This window comes from Pieris rapae, chromosome 1 (assembly GCF_905147795.1).
Source record: "Pieris rapae chromosome 1, ilPieRapa1.1, whole genome shotgun sequence".
NCBI classification, from domain to species: domain Eukaryota; kingdom Metazoa; phylum Arthropoda; class Insecta; order Lepidoptera; family Pieridae; genus Pieris; species Pieris rapae.
The window spans coordinates 6,108,229-6,127,932 of NC_059509.1; the positions used below are offsets into that span (position 1 = coordinate 6,108,229).

Below are 19,704 nucleotides of genomic sequence, written 5' to 3' on the forward strand. Positions count from 1 at the left end.
GCAATACTTAACACATTTTTTGATAATGGTAACACAGGGTTCTTTAATTTTTCCGTCAAAAATTGTGGACGACCTAAAGAGAAAATGAAACGTCTTATAATCATGATTACCTATTGAACTAGAATTACAATTTATAGAAAAATATAAAAAGAACTCGCAGGTACGAATATACAATAAATATTTATAATAAATAAATTTTAATGCAGAAAATTAATTTTATCAAGGTAGCAACTCTTCTAAAATCATGAACACTTACCCTATAACTATTTTATAGTATTTCTCTCTGCTCAATTGTTAAGTTGATATAAGGTTCATTATTATTCTTTGACAGTTAAACATGACTTAATACTAAATAATTAATAGTAAATTAAACCAACCACCTACCTAATATATGTAATAAATATTAGATAATTATTTTGCAGAAGTAAGTATACTGTTGAATCTCTGAAGATGGACTCTGATATAATTATGTATGAAAAAATTAGTATTCAGAATATCCTGTTTACAAAGGCAATGCCTAATTATAAAATACCTATACCCACTAATGGTTACAAAGTTTACTCCTGTATTGATTGTGGAGACAGGTGAGAATAAAAAATAAAATTACAAGTACACAAGAAATTTACAAATTAATACATTATTTAAGCTATAAATTTTTTTTTTCAGATTTTTGTTTGAGTCTAGCCTAGCAGAACATATAAACAGAAAATCTTTCATGATCAAATACTTATGCAGGTATTGTGGATGTCTAAATGAATTCTTTAATAGGTGCCAGTTTTTAACACATATACGCTCTCATGTGACTAAAACTGCAACAATAAACATAAATGATATAAAGGTGGAGCCATTACCATTAATAACATCAATGGTACAAACTTCTCAACACAACCAAGAAAATGATACCCAAATAAATAAATACCCATGTTTTGAATGTAAGAATGACATAGCTGTCACTGGAATTCTTGAAAAAGACAGAGCTTTACATTACATGCAAACAACAAGAATGCTGACATGTCCTGTGTGTTTATTCACATTACCATCATCATGTGCACTTATTGCCCATCTACGAATACATTTAAAAACTCCTCCATTCATTTGTTCAGAATGTGGTGCATACCTTAGCCTAAGTACCTGTATGTATCCATATAATCATGATTGTGATGGTTTTAAAATGATGAGAGTAACATCAAGAATAAAATGCATAAATGGTACTTGTCCAGCAATTCATCCAAATAATTTTCTTATGCATTTGAAATCTTGCCATTTAAACAAAATATATAAATGTCCTAATTGTTATCTAGCTGGTTACAGTGAAAATGCTGTTGTGAAACATGTAATGAGGTGCTGTAATAAAACTAAGTATCCAACATATTTTGAATGTCAGCAGTGTCCTGGAAATTTTCTAAGTTCAAGTCAAATTCATAGGCATCTTAATAAGCACGTCCAGGTGACACAAAAAAATCATGATAGTCAAATATTCCCCTGCTGGAGTTGTGGTTTAACTTTGTCTAATGTTTATGATTTTCTCAAGCATCATATATCTAAACATTGGTCATATACCACCAATAAAATATTAATAAATGTTATAAAGGCTGTTAAATATGAAGATTGTGATTCTTGTCACAAAACATTATGGTACTGGCAACAGAGCCATGAAAGATTCAAGAAATGTTTTAATTGCATACTTAATGGCAACTCAGAAGCTATATTCATGGAAACATACAATAATCAGCTTAACAAAAATAATAATAGTAATATAAAGTGCCATGTATGCAATATTGAAGTAAATGAAAATTGGGAAGATGTTAAAAAGCATTTTAACCAATTTCACAAAAGTATCAAATGTTTAGACTTAAAATTGGTTGTAAATAAATTAAGCTCAAAGAGTTTTCAGAAATTTGCAAACAGGTCACATAATGCATCAACAAAAAAAATTACCAAACATTTTAAACAGAAAAAAAGACCAAGTACAATTAAACCACTATATGATAAAATCAACATTAATAATTCTACAAAAGAAATAGTTAAAAAATCCCACAACTGTTCAAAGTGCAACTATAATACTGAAGATATAATCTCATATGAATCCCATATAAAAACTCACAGGGATCCTGATATGGCTTACCAATGTATGGAATGTGGTAATTGTTTAGCAGTTAAACCATCATTTTCCAAACATTTACTATTGGAACACAATATACCAGATGTAGAATATTATGTTAAAAATAAAGATTGCTTCAATAAAACAGCTTTTGAGAAAACAATGAAAACCCAACCAGAGGAAAATTTGCCACTTGAAGAAAATCAGTGCAATGTCTGTAGGGATATATTTATAGATTCAAACAGTTTGGAAAAACATTATAGAGTTCATGGTATGGCTTTCTTAATTAAAAACACACAAAAATCTAAGAGCCCACAAAAAGAATAAGATAATATTGTTGGATAAGGAACTTTTTATTACCTACTTCAGGTTCATGTCCCTCACATTACTTCACTACATTGATATCTTCATATAATTTTTAAATTGCAATGTTTTCACTGTTGCTTTGAATGTTACAGGACAATTTCGTTTTTGATTACTGTTGCTGCTCCATTCTTTCTTCTCTTATATAAATCTGTAATGATATAATTTATGTAACTCATTTCTTGTATGGTTGTGTTTTATATCATGTATAATCATTTTTTTTGCCTCAGATTATTTTAAATGTTTTATACAACCTGTGTTACACAATATTGAGATGTAATGCTATGTAGTTTTCCTTGTTAAATGGATTATACTTCACAGTAAGCACTTCGATTTAAACAAGTAGTTTCTCCCTAAACCAAGCTAACATCCTTAGATTCATTATATTAGTATATTCAAAATGGAATAATGGATGATTTTAAATGAAAATTATGTTAACTCTTCTAAACCATTCCAACTTTTTAAATTTCTGAAATATTATACTGTGAAAAATTAATAATATGTATATAAAAATAGTAATATTCCCAAACTTACTTAAATTAAAGGGCAAAGGTACAGATAAAATCAGCGGATTCATACTAGTGACATTTAATATTGCTCAAGCATTGACTATTTATTATAATTTACAGGTACAAAGTTGCCAAAGCCAAAACCTTCTGATATGATTTAGGCATTGGTCATAAAATAATATCACATTACATAACATAAATTTACAAGTGTTTAAATAATACATTACATTTATGGAACAGAAGATTCAAATTCACTATAACCTTAATAAAATTTATACATAACATTTATTTTAAAATTAGATTGAAATTAATTGTGGAAATGGAGAATTATATTTATCCCTTTTAAAATATTACAACCATCAGATAACTAATGTTTTCTTTTAATCTTATATATGAAATAGTAATTCATACATGTCAATAAGAGAAAATCTAAATTGTCAAAATAGTTATACAAAAAGTTGGATAGTATTAATAAGTTAAATAAAATGACATATACTCCTATAAAATTTTTCATTTAGATTCTAATGGTATATATATTGGATGATATTTATTTGCTCCTTTCATTGTCTTCCTGCATTGTGGGCATCTTTTATCATGACGTAATGCTGTTTCTATACAGGCTGTACAAAAAATATGTCCACACATTGTCGATGAAACTGGTCTTTTCCCTAATCTTTCACAACAAATAGAGCATTCTCCAATTTTAGAATCTGGTGTATTCTCTGGTGACCCATCCAATTTCTGAAATATATATAGTTATTGATAAGAAAAGCATAGTATTTCATTGACACAAAGAAAGCTAAAAATATAAAAAACTAAAATAGTAACTTTACATCTCGGGAAACATTAACATTCTGTTTATTTAATTGACAGTGATTCGTGTGGAAAGTGGGTATTCTTTTATGAAAATTCCAAATGTAAAAAAACTTACCTTCTTTTGTACGAGTGATTGTCGTAGTTTTTTCGATGCAGGTCTTATTGGTGTACTCTGAAAAGCTATATCCCCAGAAAAAGAATCGTCTGTATCATCTATTTCAATGATTAAATTAGACAAAGCATTGTGATTTACTAAACACAAAGAATTTGTTAAATCAATCGTAGTCAAATCCGCCATACTGAATTATGTACTAAATTAATAAATGTCCTTTCGATCGTACTAGGTCTTAGAAAATGTATCTCATAAATGAATTAAAGACTTGTCAGCAACACACGATGATAAAATTGCTTATAAACGTTGATTAATGATTACTGCTTTATAAAATACAGCCAACTAAATACTGTTTTTAATTTTATGCCCTTGTAACATAGACCTTTATTTAGGCTTTAAGTCATAACAAAATACTACAGAATAATAAACCATAGGTAAAAATTTATATTGTAGACATTAAAATCTAGTGTAGTAGGTAATCTTTAGTCTGTCCATACAAAATACAAACTTAGTTTTCGACTTCTACATAAACTACTACGGTTAAAGCATATTTTTTTATGACGACGGTAATACACGCGTTAAAAATAAAGAAACACATCAAAAGAAAACAAAGGGATAAGCTAGTTCAAAATATAATAAATCATATATTATATTTATATATAAATATTAAATCTTAATATTCTAAATTTATTTATTCATGTAGGTAACATATTGTACACTTATGAACGTCATAAAAGAAGTATACATTGAATGCTTCTAATTTTACATTTACTGCCAGTTCTCAAATCAAGGGCGTAGAACGGAAGAGAAGAACTGGCAATAAACTCTCCACCACTCTTTTAATCGCCAAGTTTTTTCTTTTACACAACGTTTGTAAGGAGCTGCAACCATTACACAATGTTCCATATGACATCTTTAGTAAAAAAGAATAACAAAATAAATTAAAAACAAAGATTTGTTCTTATCGGCAGGAGGCACTTAAATTCTCGTGGAAACAACATGCAAATACATAGTAGAAACAACTAATCACCGCGTACACGAATTCAAGTACGACCAGTCACCACAAGTAGCACCCCGTTCTGGAGTATGACGCAGGGTCAGCCCCCTCGACATGTTTTAGGGAGAGAGACAACCCGACGCTTGGACGCCGCCACAAGCAATGACATTTAAACGAGCATGACGATCCTTGAAATATGGAGCCTAGCTACACAAGAAAATAGTAATAATACTAATTATACTGAAATAATTTGATTTTGACCGTTTACTCTCGCTTTACAATGGCCTCAGAGTCTGATAAATTAAGGATAAAGCAAGTAAGGTTAGACACACAGATCCTATTCTTACTATCTGTTCGTACTTCAATTTAGTTCCAAAATCAGGAACGTGACATACAAACAAACTGTACATGGAGTGTTTTTGAAATTATTTTCCTTACTAAAACCCCTAGATATTCTTTCCCCCTATTCTGCACCTAGCTCGGTTGAGAAACCCCTAAATCTAGGGGAAAATCCCCTGATCTGGCAGCACTGTTAAACGCTCTGATCATCATGGTAATTTTTTTTAATTATTTATTAATCGTGGTAATTGGTGCTTAAAGTTGCCATGTTTTATTCGTAAATTTTCTCATACTTAATAAATCAAATTAATTTATTTAAGTTCTATTATAGAAGTAATATAACTTGAAAGTATTGTATAAAAAAGGATTGTGTGGTTTTATAAAATCACGGTAAAGGTGAAACTGTTTTTTAAGGGTATAAAAATCACTTTATCAATCATAATAATAAAAGTAGATAAGCTAAGTCTCCAACTAATATTTTTATTGAACTCTGTATCTTAGACAGTACTATCTTAGTAACACCACTATTTTCAATAATATACATAATTGAAAAGATGTTACGCCAATCCTCATGACTTCCATAAAAAGGTCCCGCATCAAAACCATCATTTGGGAGTATGTAAAGGAATAAAATAAATTAAATACAACCCAATAATAAAATTAATGTCGTTGCTAATTTCCACGAATTAACGAAAATTAACTGAAAAAAAAAACAAACATTTTATTGCGTTGGTAACCCTAATTTGACATCTACTCTCTCCTGTCAAATGTCAATATCATTAATCAATTAATTACCAAAACTCAACGATCTCAGTACGACAATTCTTAATTCTATTGTGTAATGAATATACATAATATTATAATAGTAGAGATTTTTAAACAGCAATAATTTTAAAATATTAAATTTTTGGTTTTTGTGAAAGGTGATATTTCGTTAGGTTTCCCACTAGGTATATAGTTTATACCAACTAAGGATATTATTAACACTTATGCTGAAGGCACACGAAAAGTTAGTGTTCCACAGTTATATTTTATACGTATTATGTTAAAGCATTTAGAGTTTGTGTCCGTTATATCATTATTTGTAATTACATTTCAGTATGCATTTAGGGATGAATATTTCAAATGCATTACAGCAACTAGAGAGCGTCAAAATAGCTGTGGATACGAGCGATGATCCAAAGTTGAAGGTATATTATTATTTAAGGTATATGAGCCTAGTTGAACTAAGATATGTTTGTAACAAACTTTTTTATAAGGATTAGAAACGAGGCTTTACGATTATTCTAACGCATTTGTCAAAAATGTATTGGATTTGATATATATAGGTATGCAGTCATAATAATAATAATATATCTAATATTTTTATACATTTTAGGCTGCAACAAATGATGATTTGAATATGCTTATTAATTTGCTTGAGAATCCAATATTAAGGAGTATAGTTACACTACAAGATTCTGTGGCCATGCTCGCTACTCAGGTTGCACATCATCCTTCTATTATTCCAGATGACTTTGATATAACCCCTGCAGGTATATTTTAGATTTGATAAATTATTTTAAGTCATAATCACTCTACAGATTTTAAATTAGATATAAAATAACTTGCTCATGAATCTTATTTGTTTGTGGGGTTTTGTGCTCAGATGAAATGGTACTTATCAAAGAGATTCACTAATTACCTTAATAATTAATTAGTAGTGGTTGAATAATATTAATTGATTGACTTATCTGAAAATGTTTGTCTTCTTTGGATTTGTGGAATTTACTTTGCAGCTTTTTAAATTTAGTTATCATTTGTTTAGGTGATCTTGCTTTACAAACAAGAAATTTTTTTGGAATACATGAAGGAGATGAAGAACAAAGAGTTCCTCAGGTTTCACCACCACAAAGCCTTGAATTTGGTTCATCTGGGGAGACTGAAAGAATATTAGGAATTGATACAGGATCTGCTGTTGAATCCCCAAAACAGGTATATTTAAATTTTAAACAGGTCAATTTATTATACACTCAGCATCAAAAAATTGCACCTTTCCTAAAATTTGTGTCAAGCCATTATAACTCCTAATATTCATCCTGTACCCTATCATTATTAGTATCATTAAAAAGGTAATGAAATCCCCTATTTGAAAACTGTAATAGGCCACAACTCCCCATAAAAAAATTATGGGAAAATATGTAATTATGTTTATTCTTAAATTGCAAAGAAAAGGAACAATACAAAAATTAAAAATCAACAATAACCCCCCAATAAATCCCCAGAGACCCCTGGCCGCGACCACTTCTAGCTCTGGAGACGCAAACGAGGTCTGTCTTGCCGTCGAAAGAGATGTCGCCCAATAACATGCAGGATCCTCCTCCATAGCCGATGGTTTTCACGGTGCAGGCTAGTGTAAAACGCTCCCCTGGTCGCCTGTAGACTCTCTTACGCATTTTGTTGTTGTACAGACACAATCGGGTTTCGTCAAAGAACATTTCCCAGGAACAATTCCCCTACTAGTCAAATGTCCACGTCACGTGTTTTCGGAAAATGGCTTCCTGGTCGTCCGGTGGATGGCAGTCAATTGGGGGCCTGTAGCAGTTCTCCGGGGCAGCAAATTCTTCTCTCGCAGCGTCTCTGATAGTGGAGACGCTGACTGCTGTCCTTCGAGTAGCTCAAAGCCGCTGCTGCAGCTCCACAGCGTTGCATAAGCGGAACCGCAAAGACGTTGACACAATGTAGTCATAATCTCTGACGTTAGTGCAGCGACGTCTCCCGGATCCATGTTGATGATCGGCTGATGTTCAGTTGCCCAGCAACTTCAACCTGCCATAGACCAGTTTGCAGTAGGGCCACCACTTGAGCTGCTGCTTTTTTTTTAATAGAACAGGGGGCAAACGGGCAGGAGGCTCACCTGATGTTAAGTGATACCGCCGCCCATGGACACCCTCAATGCCAGAGGGCTCGCGAGTGCGTTGCCGGCCTTTTAAGAATTGGTACGCTCTTTTCTTGAAGGACCCTAAGTCGAATTGGTTCGGAAATACTTCAGTTGGCAGCTGGTTCCACAGAGTGGTGGTGCGCGGCAAAAACTGCCTAGAAAAACGCGCAGTTGTGGAACGGCGGACGTCGAGATGATACGGCTTCTTCTGCCGTGTTATCCATTTTCACTGGGATTTTTTTGACGGAGCTCTTCAGTGTGACCTCTGTGACGTCTGGATAGCGAATGACCCATAGTTAACTCTTAACCCCCCCCTTTATATGCGTTGGTACAATTATTGAGCCTCCAAATCGCCACTTTTTATTAAAAGTGCTGGCGATATGTGGTTTTACATTTACCGTAAACAAATTATTATTTTTTTGAAAGCATATTAATGGAAATATATTAGGAGTTATAATCCCTTGACACGAATTTTAGGAAAGATGCTATTTATTTGACGCCGAGTGTATGTTACAACGCATGACTTGTCGTATTAACAATAATTTTATAAAAAAAACTTCTTAAAAAAAAGTACTAACCATATAAATTCATATTTCAGATTAGAGGTATTTTGGAAATAGCTAAAAATGATGAGTCACTGGCGTCTGCAAATAGCATTGTCATTGGAGATTGGGCACAGGTTGAGATAATAAACTTGGTGAATGATGGCACTGGTCTTGGATTTGGTAAGTAATATAAGAAAAAGTATTAATACTTTTCATATAGATTTTAAATTCTCTACTACTGTTTAAAAATCTAGCAAAATATTGTTTTTTTTATTGAAGTTATAGTTTAGGCGCATTATGAAAAATTTATGAAAGTGAATTAATACGGTGCGCGCGCGCCGTGACACAAAATTAACAGTATGAAGTTGCCCACTAAATCACTCATTAAGTTGAGAAAAAAATGCTACCAACAAAACAGAAATGGAACCTCTGTTAGTGGCGCATGTTGGCACGCACACCGCCTCTGTTTACTGTGTATTAATATTTATAATATTTATCCTATCCTATCCTATCCATGCTTTGAGTTTCTACATTTAAAACAAGTGCGAACTTTATATGTGCGTCTGAACTATAATCAGAAGTGATTTAAATTGAATATTTAAATCCGTAATAATTAATATTAAAAAATATTTGTGAAAAAACTGTGCTCACCAACCTTCCTAAGTGCTTCAATACAATTGAGGTTAACTATCCGTATGTATTATTTAGTAACATAAATGACAAAATTATTATTTAATATAATTCATACTAAATATTATTAAATTATTATCAACGTTAAATATTTATTATTAATTATTAAAAATAAAATAAAACAATAATTGAAAAATTTGTGATAGCAAATAAATCGAACATCAAATTTAAATATTAACATTTAATATTTATTATAAAATTGAATGAATAATATAATTTAATAATTATTTTTCATATGCCAGAGAAAAATAACTTCTAACGCGTGTACATAAGTACACGCACTCTTTTTCTTTAATTTAATAATTATTATAATAAACATTACTAAGTAGTTAGGTAGAGATAGGTTTCCTTAAGAATTTGTTTTTGCTTAGAAATGTAAATATACTTAAATAAGTCAGAAAATCACAACTCGTGCCCCCATGGTTATCCATACTATCTACGATACCCATCAAATGCCGTCCTACTTCTTGATAATTTCTCAGCAAACATTATTTTATGTAAATTTCCATAAAATAACTTAATTAAAATTTAGTAATCACACTTTTTTATGATATCATGATTCTAATGACACATAGATTTGCACTATCATTTAACTATGATTTAAAAAATAATTGTTCTAAGTTTCATGCCAACAAAAGCTGATCACATAATATACATTTCTAAAATTATGATTTTCGCTTTTTATTTTAGGTATAATTGGCGCCAGAACCAGTGGTGTCATTGTGAAAACTATTCTTGCTGGTGGCGTCGCTGATCGTGATGGGAGATTAAAGTCTGGTGACCATATACTGCAAATTGGAGATGTAAGTAACTTGTGAGCGTCAATAAATATGGAAATTCTTAATTTATTATAATTATATTCTAATTTAATTTAATAATTTGGTTTTATATTTGCATACAAAATATTTCTGATCCAAGATTCATTTCAAGGTCTAAAGAAATAACTGAAACAAGACAAACATTATTTTCTATTCAATTTGCTTTAATTTTAATTAAATGCTTGTAATAAAACAGTGAAATAATATAAAATTATTTTTGTTACATCTGCTAAGCAATAATTTATATAATACTTATATATACATATAAAATACTGCTGGAATAATAATATTTTGAATGTATTTTCGATCTCTACCCAATATTAAAAATATAAAGATAAAATGATCAATAATTATTGATTAGACAAATTGCTATAGATTTACTGATGAACATTTGTTCATCAGTTCACTCAAGAGACAAAAGTGGTGACATGATCGTTTTGGTATGTGTAGGACCAATAAAAATTTAATATTTGTTTGAATCTCTTTTGATTACTTACGGTGATTTTACCATTTTACCCCGTATTGCAACCTTTGTGACGTTGCCACGCTTACATGTTGCTTGACTATTAATGTGATTGCAACTGGCACTCTCACCCATGTGTTAAGGTCAAAGTCAAAAATCGTTTATTCATATAGGTAACATAACATAATGTACACTTATAAACGTCAAAAAAAAAAACTTTTTGTTGGACTGCCACATGACACTGCCTAGGAAAATATTTATAGGTTATGATATCCGTTAAGATTTGTAATTACCGCAAGAGTTACAGGTTTCACTCAGCAATAATTTGGTTCAAGGTAAGCCTCATGGAAATGGGGTCAGAACAAGTGGCAGGGGTGCTCCGTGCATCGGGTTCTCGTGTCCGGTTGGTAGTGGCTCGTGGGGTAGACCCGGCGGCGTTGCACCCATCAACCGCACCGGTCGTGCCGGCTAGGTAACAATCTAATTTTACTTTAATTCATTATATCTATATATGTATATAAAATCCTCGTGTATCCTCCGAAACGGCTGTACCGGTTCTTATGAAATTTACTATTCATATTCAGCAGATCTGAGAATCGGCTACTATCAATCTTAAAAACCCCTAGGCGATAAGGGGTGCCAACCTCACGAATTTTTTTTTCCAAATATTTTTGTTTTATTATACAACTAGCTGACCTGGCAAACGTCGTCTTGCCAAACTACTACCTTTAACTCAGCGCCATCTGTTAGAATTGTATCAAATAATAAACAAATGTTAATGTTATCGTAATTTTAGTAAGGATGCCTATTTTTTTGAAAATGAAATATAGCCTATGTCACTCAGGAATGATGTAGCTTTCCAACAGTGAAAGAATTTTTCAAATCTGCCAAGTAGTTTCGGAGCCTATTCAATTCATACAAACAAACAAACAAAAAATCAAACCTTTCCTCTTTATAATATTAGTATAGATATAAAATACAAAAAAAACTCTTTACCCCTCTACAATTAACCCCGATTTTGAGGTTTGTCACTAGTGTAGCGTAGCTAAATGTTCTATGTTAAAAAGATATCGTTAAATTTTTTTTTCATATCAAAACAGAGCAAAGCTAAGTACTTATATTTACTAGTGGAACATAAATGCTAGACGTTTCTTCTCTATGGCATACTCCATTTATGACTGAATTCTGGTAATGTTGTGTAGCACATTAAAATAAGTCTGCGAATAATATATAACAATGCCTGTTAATATAATTTTTTACAGACTTCTGTCAAGCCCTGAAGCTCTAGACCGCTATCTCATGGAAGCAGGTTTCGAGCAGGTATTCCACACACAGCCGACACCACTTCCTGTCAATTCGGCTTCAACAAGATTTGTCTTCGATAAATCCATCACTCCGCCGCCAGAAAGCGGTGAGTGCGTTGTTATTTAATTTCATATAATTTTTTTTTATAGGTAACTATGAATACAATAGATCGTGACGTTTAAAAAAGAATCAAGAAACTGAACCTTTATTTTTAATCGCCAAGATCAGTTTTACTGGGCATTCTTCCGTATTTAATATTCTCAAACTTTTTGCTTTAATACATATATATCGGCTATTATTATTCTAAAAAAACTATGAGACATGTATGTCTATTTATAGAATTATGCCTTATCCTATTATTATTGGACTCATGTATCTTTGACGTTAATATTAATATGTTACAGTATGGTTAAACATAATCAATAAAAAAATTGAATGATATATTTTTTAGACGCAGAGTCACCTGAAGTAGATAGGTTTACCGTGCAACTTAAAAAGGACGAAAATGGATTAGGTATCACCATAGCAGGTATGTTAATTTAACTGTATGTGTTTTCGCAACGCTGGAATTAAGTTCAAGATAAAGATTCAAAATTTGTCCATTTGTTTTGTTTACGACATATCAAAATATAAAAAAAGAATTTTTTGTTTATTATATCTTAATATTTATATACAGAAAACACTAAAAACCTACTGAGGGGTGCCATATTGGTGCTTAAGGGCTACACCGCAGTAAAAATTTTGATTCCTTAAAACTAAAGAGTAGAACAGTGTGGGCCTAGTGGCTTCAGCGTGTGACTCTCATTCCTGAGGTCGTAGGTTCGATCCCCGGCTGTGCACCAATGGACTTTGTATGTGCGCTTTTAACATATGCTCGAACGGTGAAGGAAAACATCAAACGTCTTAGACCCAAAAAGTCGACGACGTGTGTCAGGCGCTGGAGACTGATCACCTTGCCTATTAGATTTAAATATGATCATGAAACAGATTCAGAACTCTGAGGCCAAGACCTAATAATGGTTGTAGCGTCACTGATTTCTTTTTAATTATAAACTAAAGACTATACTCTTATATATATATATACTACACTCTTATATCTTATGCATAACATTTCCCTGGTTGGTTAAAATTTTTTTTATGGATAAAAAATTAACACGGCGCGGAACAATAAAGTACATATTTACGTTTCAGGTTATGTGTGTGAAAAAGAGGAATTGTCCGGGATTTTTGTGAAATCAGTGACCCCGGGTAGTGCGGCTGCTCTAAGTGGTAAAGTGCGAGTTAATGACCGCATAGTGGCAGTTGATGGCGTCTCACTCGCGGGCAAATCAAACCAAAGGGCAGTGGACGCCCTCAAGCAGAGTGGGAACATTGTCACCCTTGAACTAGAGAGGTGAGCATCTACAAATATATTTGCGAAAGAGAAATTCACTTACTGATCAACATCTACCCTTTATTTCTATGTCCGGCATAGTGATTGTGATTTTCATTAATATTTGTACTTCATCTTGTTCCGAAGAATTGTTAATTTATAATTGTATGGTTATATAAATATGTATTTAATTACTATTAATATAAACAAGCTTTAGAGTTCCTCCATTCCCCCATATTTGATATCGTTGAAGTTAGCATACATTGTTGGCAGATTACATACAAATTAAATTTAGGGTAGATCTAGGCAATACTGGCACGTTTTTGAGTTTATCATTAATTCTAATCTTCACACCCTCTTGGTAACGGGCTATATGACAAAATTTTAAAAACCATTTCAGATTAATATGTGGCTGTGGCACCTATACAATTACATACTTATTTTAAATTCTGTTAAATATTGGCTTTAAATGTTTAAACTAAACATAAGTTCAAAAACCCGCCAAAACGCTTCTGGCATCTAAGATGGCGTCGCACCAGTTCTTAGTCCAGTCGTAAATAATAAAATTAGCTTGTAAAGAAATTTCAGCGATTCTATTAATATTATTAAGATTACGATTCAATTAAATTTGTATCACAAATATGTTGTTACAAAGACGGGTCGCCTGCAATGTTTTCTGATTTTTTTTGTTCATAAATTGCTCACTGCTTGATTTAAGAAATAAACCCTTAAAAAGAGATCTACGACATTTTCTATCCAATCCCTTAGCTCGTAACAATATATAAATTTTGGTTTATATTTTTTTTTCTATTTGAATTGACATGTAAGAGTCTCAGATTTTGTTCTTTCGAGCAGAATGATTACACCAAATAGAAGTCAAAATCAATGTTATATATACAGTAAAATGTTTTTTTAGATATCTTCGTGGTCCGAAATTCGAGCAACTCCAACAGGCAATAGCGGCGGGTGAGAGCGCAGCGGCTGCAATAACGAATGTCAGCAATCCCTTCCTGCACATGCATCGCGCTGATAACTCTGATTCCAGCGAACACCAAATACAGATGACACACCTTAATACCACGTACGTTAATTCCGAAATTCCATCAGATTGTTTAACTAAAATTGTACCGTTAATGCATTTTGATGTATGATAGGACCGACATTGCAACTTTTGTTTTTTTGATAATTTTTAGTAGATCGACTACTACATTACTCCATATAAACACGCTATAGAATAGAAAATAGATATTTATATTTTATATTTTTTATGATTAATATAATTATGATTTTTTATTTTGCAGTTCAGAGACCAGTGTCGACGACGTGAGTGAGAGCGGTCGTAGCTCTGTGTCGACGATACAGCGACCGCAGCCAGTCTTTGAGATGCCGCGGACACAGGAGCAAAAGGACGCCATTAAGAGGAAGTGGCAGGCCATACTCGGTTAGCATATATTATTTACATAGAAAATAGCTTTATAAACTTAATAAATCAAACCGTTTAGGCGTGATGTAATTGTCAAGAGATCGGGAAGTATAACTGGAACAACGTGAATATTATAATTATTAACTACAAAGGATATTACTATATAGGTGTAATACACTTCTGGAGAGATAAATTTTTCACAAACTAACAATCAAATTTAAAAAAAAATCGTAAAAGCATCATTCATAATCATATCCTACAACCATCTTCACTTTACTCGTCACAGTGAATGACTGAAGACAAATAATCCAAAAAACGTTTTACTAGGTGGTTCAAGACTAATTACAAAGATAATAAAGTATAATGATTACTCATTTAAAGGCACTTTTACGATACTTTATTGGAGCTAAATGGTCAAATACATAACACAAACTTAGTTTATTTTCAACGAATTTTACCAGGATTAAGTTTGTTGCCATTGAAACGTTTATATATTTAAAGTTGTATTTGGAAATAAGATAATAATTGTCATTTTCAGGTGATGACGTGGAAATAGTGGTAGGTGTGGTGGTCCGTGGTGGTGGAGGCCTGGGTATTTCCTTGGAGGGTACCGTGGACGTGGAAGGTGGTAGAGAGGTCCGACCCCATCATTATGTCCGGTCTGTCTTGCCCGAAGGACCAGTAGGGCGTGCACGTGTTCATAGACCCGGAGATGAATTACTAGGTAAGTGAATATGTTTGTATGTGATATAACAAAGTCTATTTTTTCTGTTATTATATGCTATTATATATTATGAACCCACTTAATATTTTAAATGTGTTTTTTAATGTAAATCTGTTTTGGTCGATTGTCCGTTGTTTGCAAACTGGCGGTGACGCCCTCAAATATTTATTAACTGTTACTATATACTATATTGACTTATATTACCGATGTAAATGTAAATATTATCGATGTAGCTGGGGTATTTCCCGACGCGTAGCACGTCATTTGTAAAATAGTGTATTGGAAGCAGTGAAATGTATATTTTTTTTATTGTGAGATATAAAATGTCCCTGGACATGATGGCAAAAAAACAAAAAAAAGTAGAGTAAATAATAATAAAAAAACTATTTTGGCTTATCAAACATTTAATGGATATATATCATATGAAATTAAAATACATGGCGGAGTAATATTCTCACTGTCACAGAATTAGCGGGTTTAGTGGGCGTCATGAAATAACTTTTATATGTTAAGAAATTTTTTATAAATTATTAACAAATTAATAAAATATAAATAAATATAGTTAACATTTATAATAATTTACATGTTAATATTATGTCTGTTTATGTTTTTCAGAGGTGAACGGCCACAGACTACTAGGCATGAATCACTTGGAAGTCGTATCTATTCTCAAGGAGTTGTCAAGTGAAGTCTGCATGGTTTGCGCAAGACCTAGACCTACGCCAGCCATAGACCTTACTCCGCCAGCACCTACGCTTGTTAAGGTATATATTTAACTGGATTCAAAAAGGAGATCATCAGTTCCATTCATATAATCCTTTTTTATTGAAATTATTATATATTACAAGTTAGGGGACCGTCCAAGTATCATTAAAATTGATTCCGTAGTTTTTGATATTATGCATAACTAGGGATCGTCTATAATATAAGTACCTAAGTGAACAGGTATTTGATTTAATTTTTTTAACATTATAATCATAATGATAATAGAATCTTCAATCTACTATCAAGAAATGATTAGTCACTAATTTTGAAATACATTTTTTTTAAATACAGTCATGTTAAAATAGTGACGTAGATTCGCTCACTAGAGCAGCTTGATGATACATAAATTACATACAATGTTATACAAAATATAGACAAACCGTGTCAAGTTTGTTTTTCCACCACCAACCCCTTTCTATTTAAGAATATGTATACAATAAATAATAAAAAACGAAAAAAAAATCAAATACATGTTTCACACTGCACTGGCTGGCAAGCTACTCTACAATATTAGTTTTCAGTAACGATTTAGTCTGTGTCTGCATGTAATGTTTGAAGACATTGGTCGATTGTATTATATTTATTTAAAAATGAAAATATTTAATGAGATGTTATTACAGGCAAAGTCTGATGGAAGTCTGGCCGGCGCAGGCGCAGGTGTCGACGATGGTAACACGGGAAAAGTTCGTTCGCGCAGTCTGGAACCACTAACGGGCCTGGCCATGTGGGCTTCTGAGCCACAGATTATTGGTGAGTATTTGACCCAGGTCAACATATTTTTTTATTGGTTATAAACGCCAATTTATTATGTTGGTATGTGTAAATTATGTTTTGATTACGCTTTTTAAGAAGTTTTTATTTTATACAAGAATATAAATAAATAATAGTTTATTTAAATTTAATATGATCATGAAACAGATTCAGAAATCTGAAGCCAAGACCTAAAGAGGTTCTAGCGCCACTGATTTATTTTTAATAATTTAAATATGATTTTTAAAATTTAATAAATTATTGGGCAGTTATTTTCTAGCGGTTGATTAGTTTTTACTGCTGAATTGATAATAAAAATGTTTTTTTTTTGTATCAATGTCTTAGAATCAAAGTAGAAGCTAGATTATATAATATTGGCGCAACAAATTTCAAATTTCCTTACAACATTATCTTTCACTTATAAGTGTGCAATGCTCACATACAAAGTTTACAATCGGGGTTCGAATCAACGACCTCAGAGATAAGGAGTCGCTAAAGCCACTTACACCGCTCAAGTTTTTCTATTTTCTTGTATTCAATTAACATAGTTTCGTAATGCCAGAGTGCTTTTCTCATTTTGATTATTAATTAAATCAATGCAAATAAAGCGGTATTTGCATATTTTTAATTATTAGGAAAATTTCCTTAATTTTTTATGAAATATTTAACTATCAAAAGATAATACAGTATTACCAGATTAAAACAAATTATTAAAATATTTGGAATATAACAATTTATTTCAGAGTTAGTAAAGGGCGAGCGTGGTCTAGGTTTCTCGATCCTAGACTATCAGGACCCGCTGCGTCCTGCGCATACGTTGGTCGTTATTCGCTCCTTGGTCCCGGGGGGTGTGGCTCAACAAGATGGAAGACTTATACCCGGGGATAGATTACTATTTGTTAATGATCAGGTGAGTTTTAAATATAGACTTTTTGGTGTTACTCGGGTTCCAGATTGAATTAAATTAAAATAAATTGAAATACACAGGACAGGACAGGCCGGCAACGCACTCGCGAGGCCTCTGGCATTGAATGTACATGGGCGGCGGTATCACTTAACATCAGGTGAACTTCCTGCCCATATGCCCACTGTTATATACAAAAAAGGAGGAACATCAATGAAAAGTGATGTTAAACTGGGAAAATTATAGGTTTTTTTCCTGGACAGTATTTTTGTGGTGGCCATGTCGTCCATTAATATTCTGTATATTAGTTTTACTTACGAGGTTGGTACTGACCAATTTTAACCAAGAATTAAACCTGGATATGCGGCCATTATTGTGTTTACCTCAAAAGTTGTGAATATCATTTTTTTATTTATATTTTCTAGAATTTGGAAAACGCAAGTCTAGAGCAGGCGGTAGCGGCTCTGAAGGGCGCACCGAGAGGCGTGGTCCGCATCGGAGTGGCTAAACCTTTGCCATTAGCTGACCATCCGCCACCGCCACCCACCACACCTCCGCCATCGGCTTAAAACCCCTGATTACCGAGATCTATATGAATAATTTATTCACAATGACTAGTTTATGAATGAGCTACTATTAAATCTTATTTCATAAATTGAATATAATTAAGAAGACATCATTGTTTTGTAACAGACCGTGTAGTATATGTCACTTTCTTTTTTATTGCATTTGGGCGCCGCCATCTTAACATATATAATCCATCATTTTGACATATGTCATCTGTCAGTTGTCGATCTTGGCAGGTTCAGGTTTGAGTTTAACTTTTATAGAATGTTCTATAAAAATTTATTAATAATTACAAACGAGTTTTGTATAAAAAACTGAAATGTGGCATAAGTGTACATTAGAGTGCCAATTATTATAATAGAGTCTGTAAATGTCCATATATCTAAATATTACTATTAAATTGTTAAAATCGACAAATCATGACAAGATTTTATTGTATCTTTGTTCTAATCTGGCAAAGAACTATTGCAAATCTCTAATTTATAAAAATATATAACGGTTATTAAATCTTTATAGCCATCATAGTTTTGTACTTATTAAAATAAAAGCGTTATCAGCATTATTTCAAAAAATTATAAAGAATTATTATAATTTTTCTATGATCATTGGCTGACATTACCAATATCGGTGGACTATAAGTATTAAGTATTATTATAAGACTATTAATTGTTATCATTCCAAATATTTTGATTTAGAAATAAAATAGAATAAATATATTGTGATTTCATTTTTGAGGGGGAATATCAAACATCTACATTCGTTTATTCAGTTTTGATGCGTCTTAGGGCATGCTTGTGAATGTCAAAAACGTATACAAAATTCGGGAAGGAGCAAGACTACTCATGAATCAATATGTTTACAACACACACATAGATAAAATAATTTTGTGAGTCACGTGGGTGAATAATATAATAGAACGTAATAGTTAAGCTTAAACCTTAATAAACAGAACTCAAGAATAAGTTCTAGTTCTTAAAGAGAAAACTTGGAGTGTCATATAGAACAAAAACTATTTTTAAAGAAAACACTTTTTAACCGGATTGAAGCTATGTATTAATGTAAACTTATAATTATTATTGTTAAACCTATTTTATTGTTGAAACTGCCGTGTGAAAAATGTTCTCTGATTTGTTACAGCGATTAATGAAGCAATTTTAATAACATAACATTAAATTTGACGATTAATTACTCTGGTATTAAAACTGTTCGTAGTAAGGATAT

At 32.0% G+C, this 19,704-nt stretch overlaps 3 protein-coding genes across 4 annotated transcripts; 2 read left to right on the plus strand and 1 right to left on the minus strand.

Annotated features, from left to right (window-relative positions):
- Positions 1-32: 32 nt before the first annotated feature.
- On the plus strand, positions 33-2,913 carry LOC110995810 (zinc finger protein 532). Of its 2 annotated transcripts, none has more exons than XM_022263154.2 (3): positions 33-160; positions 427-584; positions 667-2,913. In XM_022263154.2, exons 2-3 carry the CDS (start codon positions 451-453, stop codon positions 2,426-2,428), a joined length of 1,896 nt encoding a protein of 631 aa, XP_022118846.2. In that variant the 5' UTR covers positions 33-160; positions 427-450; the 3' UTR covers positions 2,429-2,913. The 2 variants fall into 2 exon arrangements, with proteins under 2 accessions (XP_022118846.2, XP_022118845.2); XM_022263153.2 differs by having other exon boundaries at positions 423-584; positions 667-2,912.
- A 123-nt stretch (positions 2,914-3,036) lies between these two features.
- LOC110995811 (E3 ubiquitin-protein ligase RNF4-like) lies at positions 3,037-4,306 on the minus strand. The gene is made up of 2 exons (XM_022263156.2): positions 3,905-4,306; positions 3,037-3,714 (listed from the first exon to the last, which is right to left on the minus strand). Exons 1-2 carry the CDS (start codon positions 4,085-4,087, stop codon positions 3,484-3,486), a joined length of 414 nt encoding a protein of 137 aa, XP_022118848.1. The 5' UTR covers positions 4,088-4,306; the 3' UTR covers positions 3,037-3,483.
- A 1,726-nt stretch (positions 4,307-6,032) lies between these two features.
- LOC110995791 (patj homolog) lies at positions 6,033-19,164 on the plus strand. The gene is made up of 17 exons (XM_022263120.2): positions 6,033-6,246; positions 6,337-6,427; positions 6,616-6,772; positions 7,045-7,211; positions 8,756-8,882; positions 10,083-10,195; positions 11,009-11,145; positions 11,936-12,084; positions 12,430-12,507; positions 13,170-13,371; positions 14,267-14,431; positions 14,652-14,791; positions 15,312-15,497; positions 16,113-16,261; positions 16,883-17,012; positions 17,756-17,922; positions 18,342-19,164. The coding sequence occupies exons 1-17, from the start codon at positions 6,227-6,229 to the stop codon at positions 18,483-18,485; spliced, it is 2,322 nt and encodes a 773-aa protein (XP_022118812.2). The 5' UTR covers positions 6,033-6,226; the 3' UTR covers positions 18,486-19,164.
- Positions 19,165-19,704: the final 540 nt, after the last annotated feature.

Excerpts from the sequence above, each read along its gene's own strand:
- LOC110995810 (XM_022263154.2), top strand. The coding sequence starts at position 451 with ATGGACTCTGATATAATTATGTATGAAAAAATTAGTATTCAGAATATC. Across the intron at positions 585-666 it reads TGTATTGATTGTGGAGACAG|ATTTTTGTTTGAGTCTAGCC; the intron begins GTGAGAATAAAA and ends TTTTTTTTTCAG.
- LOC110995811 (XM_022263156.2), bottom strand. The coding sequence starts at position 4,087 with ATGGCGGATTTGACTACGATTGATTTAACAAATTCTTTGTGTTTAGTA. Across the intron at positions 3,715-3,904 it reads AATCACTCGTACAAAAGAAG|AAATTGGATGGGTCACCAGA; the intron begins GTAAGTTTTTTT and ends TATATATTTCAG.
- LOC110995791 (XM_022263120.2), top strand. The coding sequence starts at position 6,227 with ATGCTGAAGGCACACGAAAA. Across the intron at positions 12,508-13,169 it reads ATTAGGTATCACCATAGCAG|GTTATGTGTGTGAAAAAGAG; the intron begins GTATGTTAATTT and ends TTTACGTTTCAG. Across the intron at positions 15,498-16,112 it reads ACCCGGAGATGAATTACTAG|AGGTGAACGGCCACAGACTA; the intron begins GTAAGTGAATAT and ends TATGTTTTTCAG.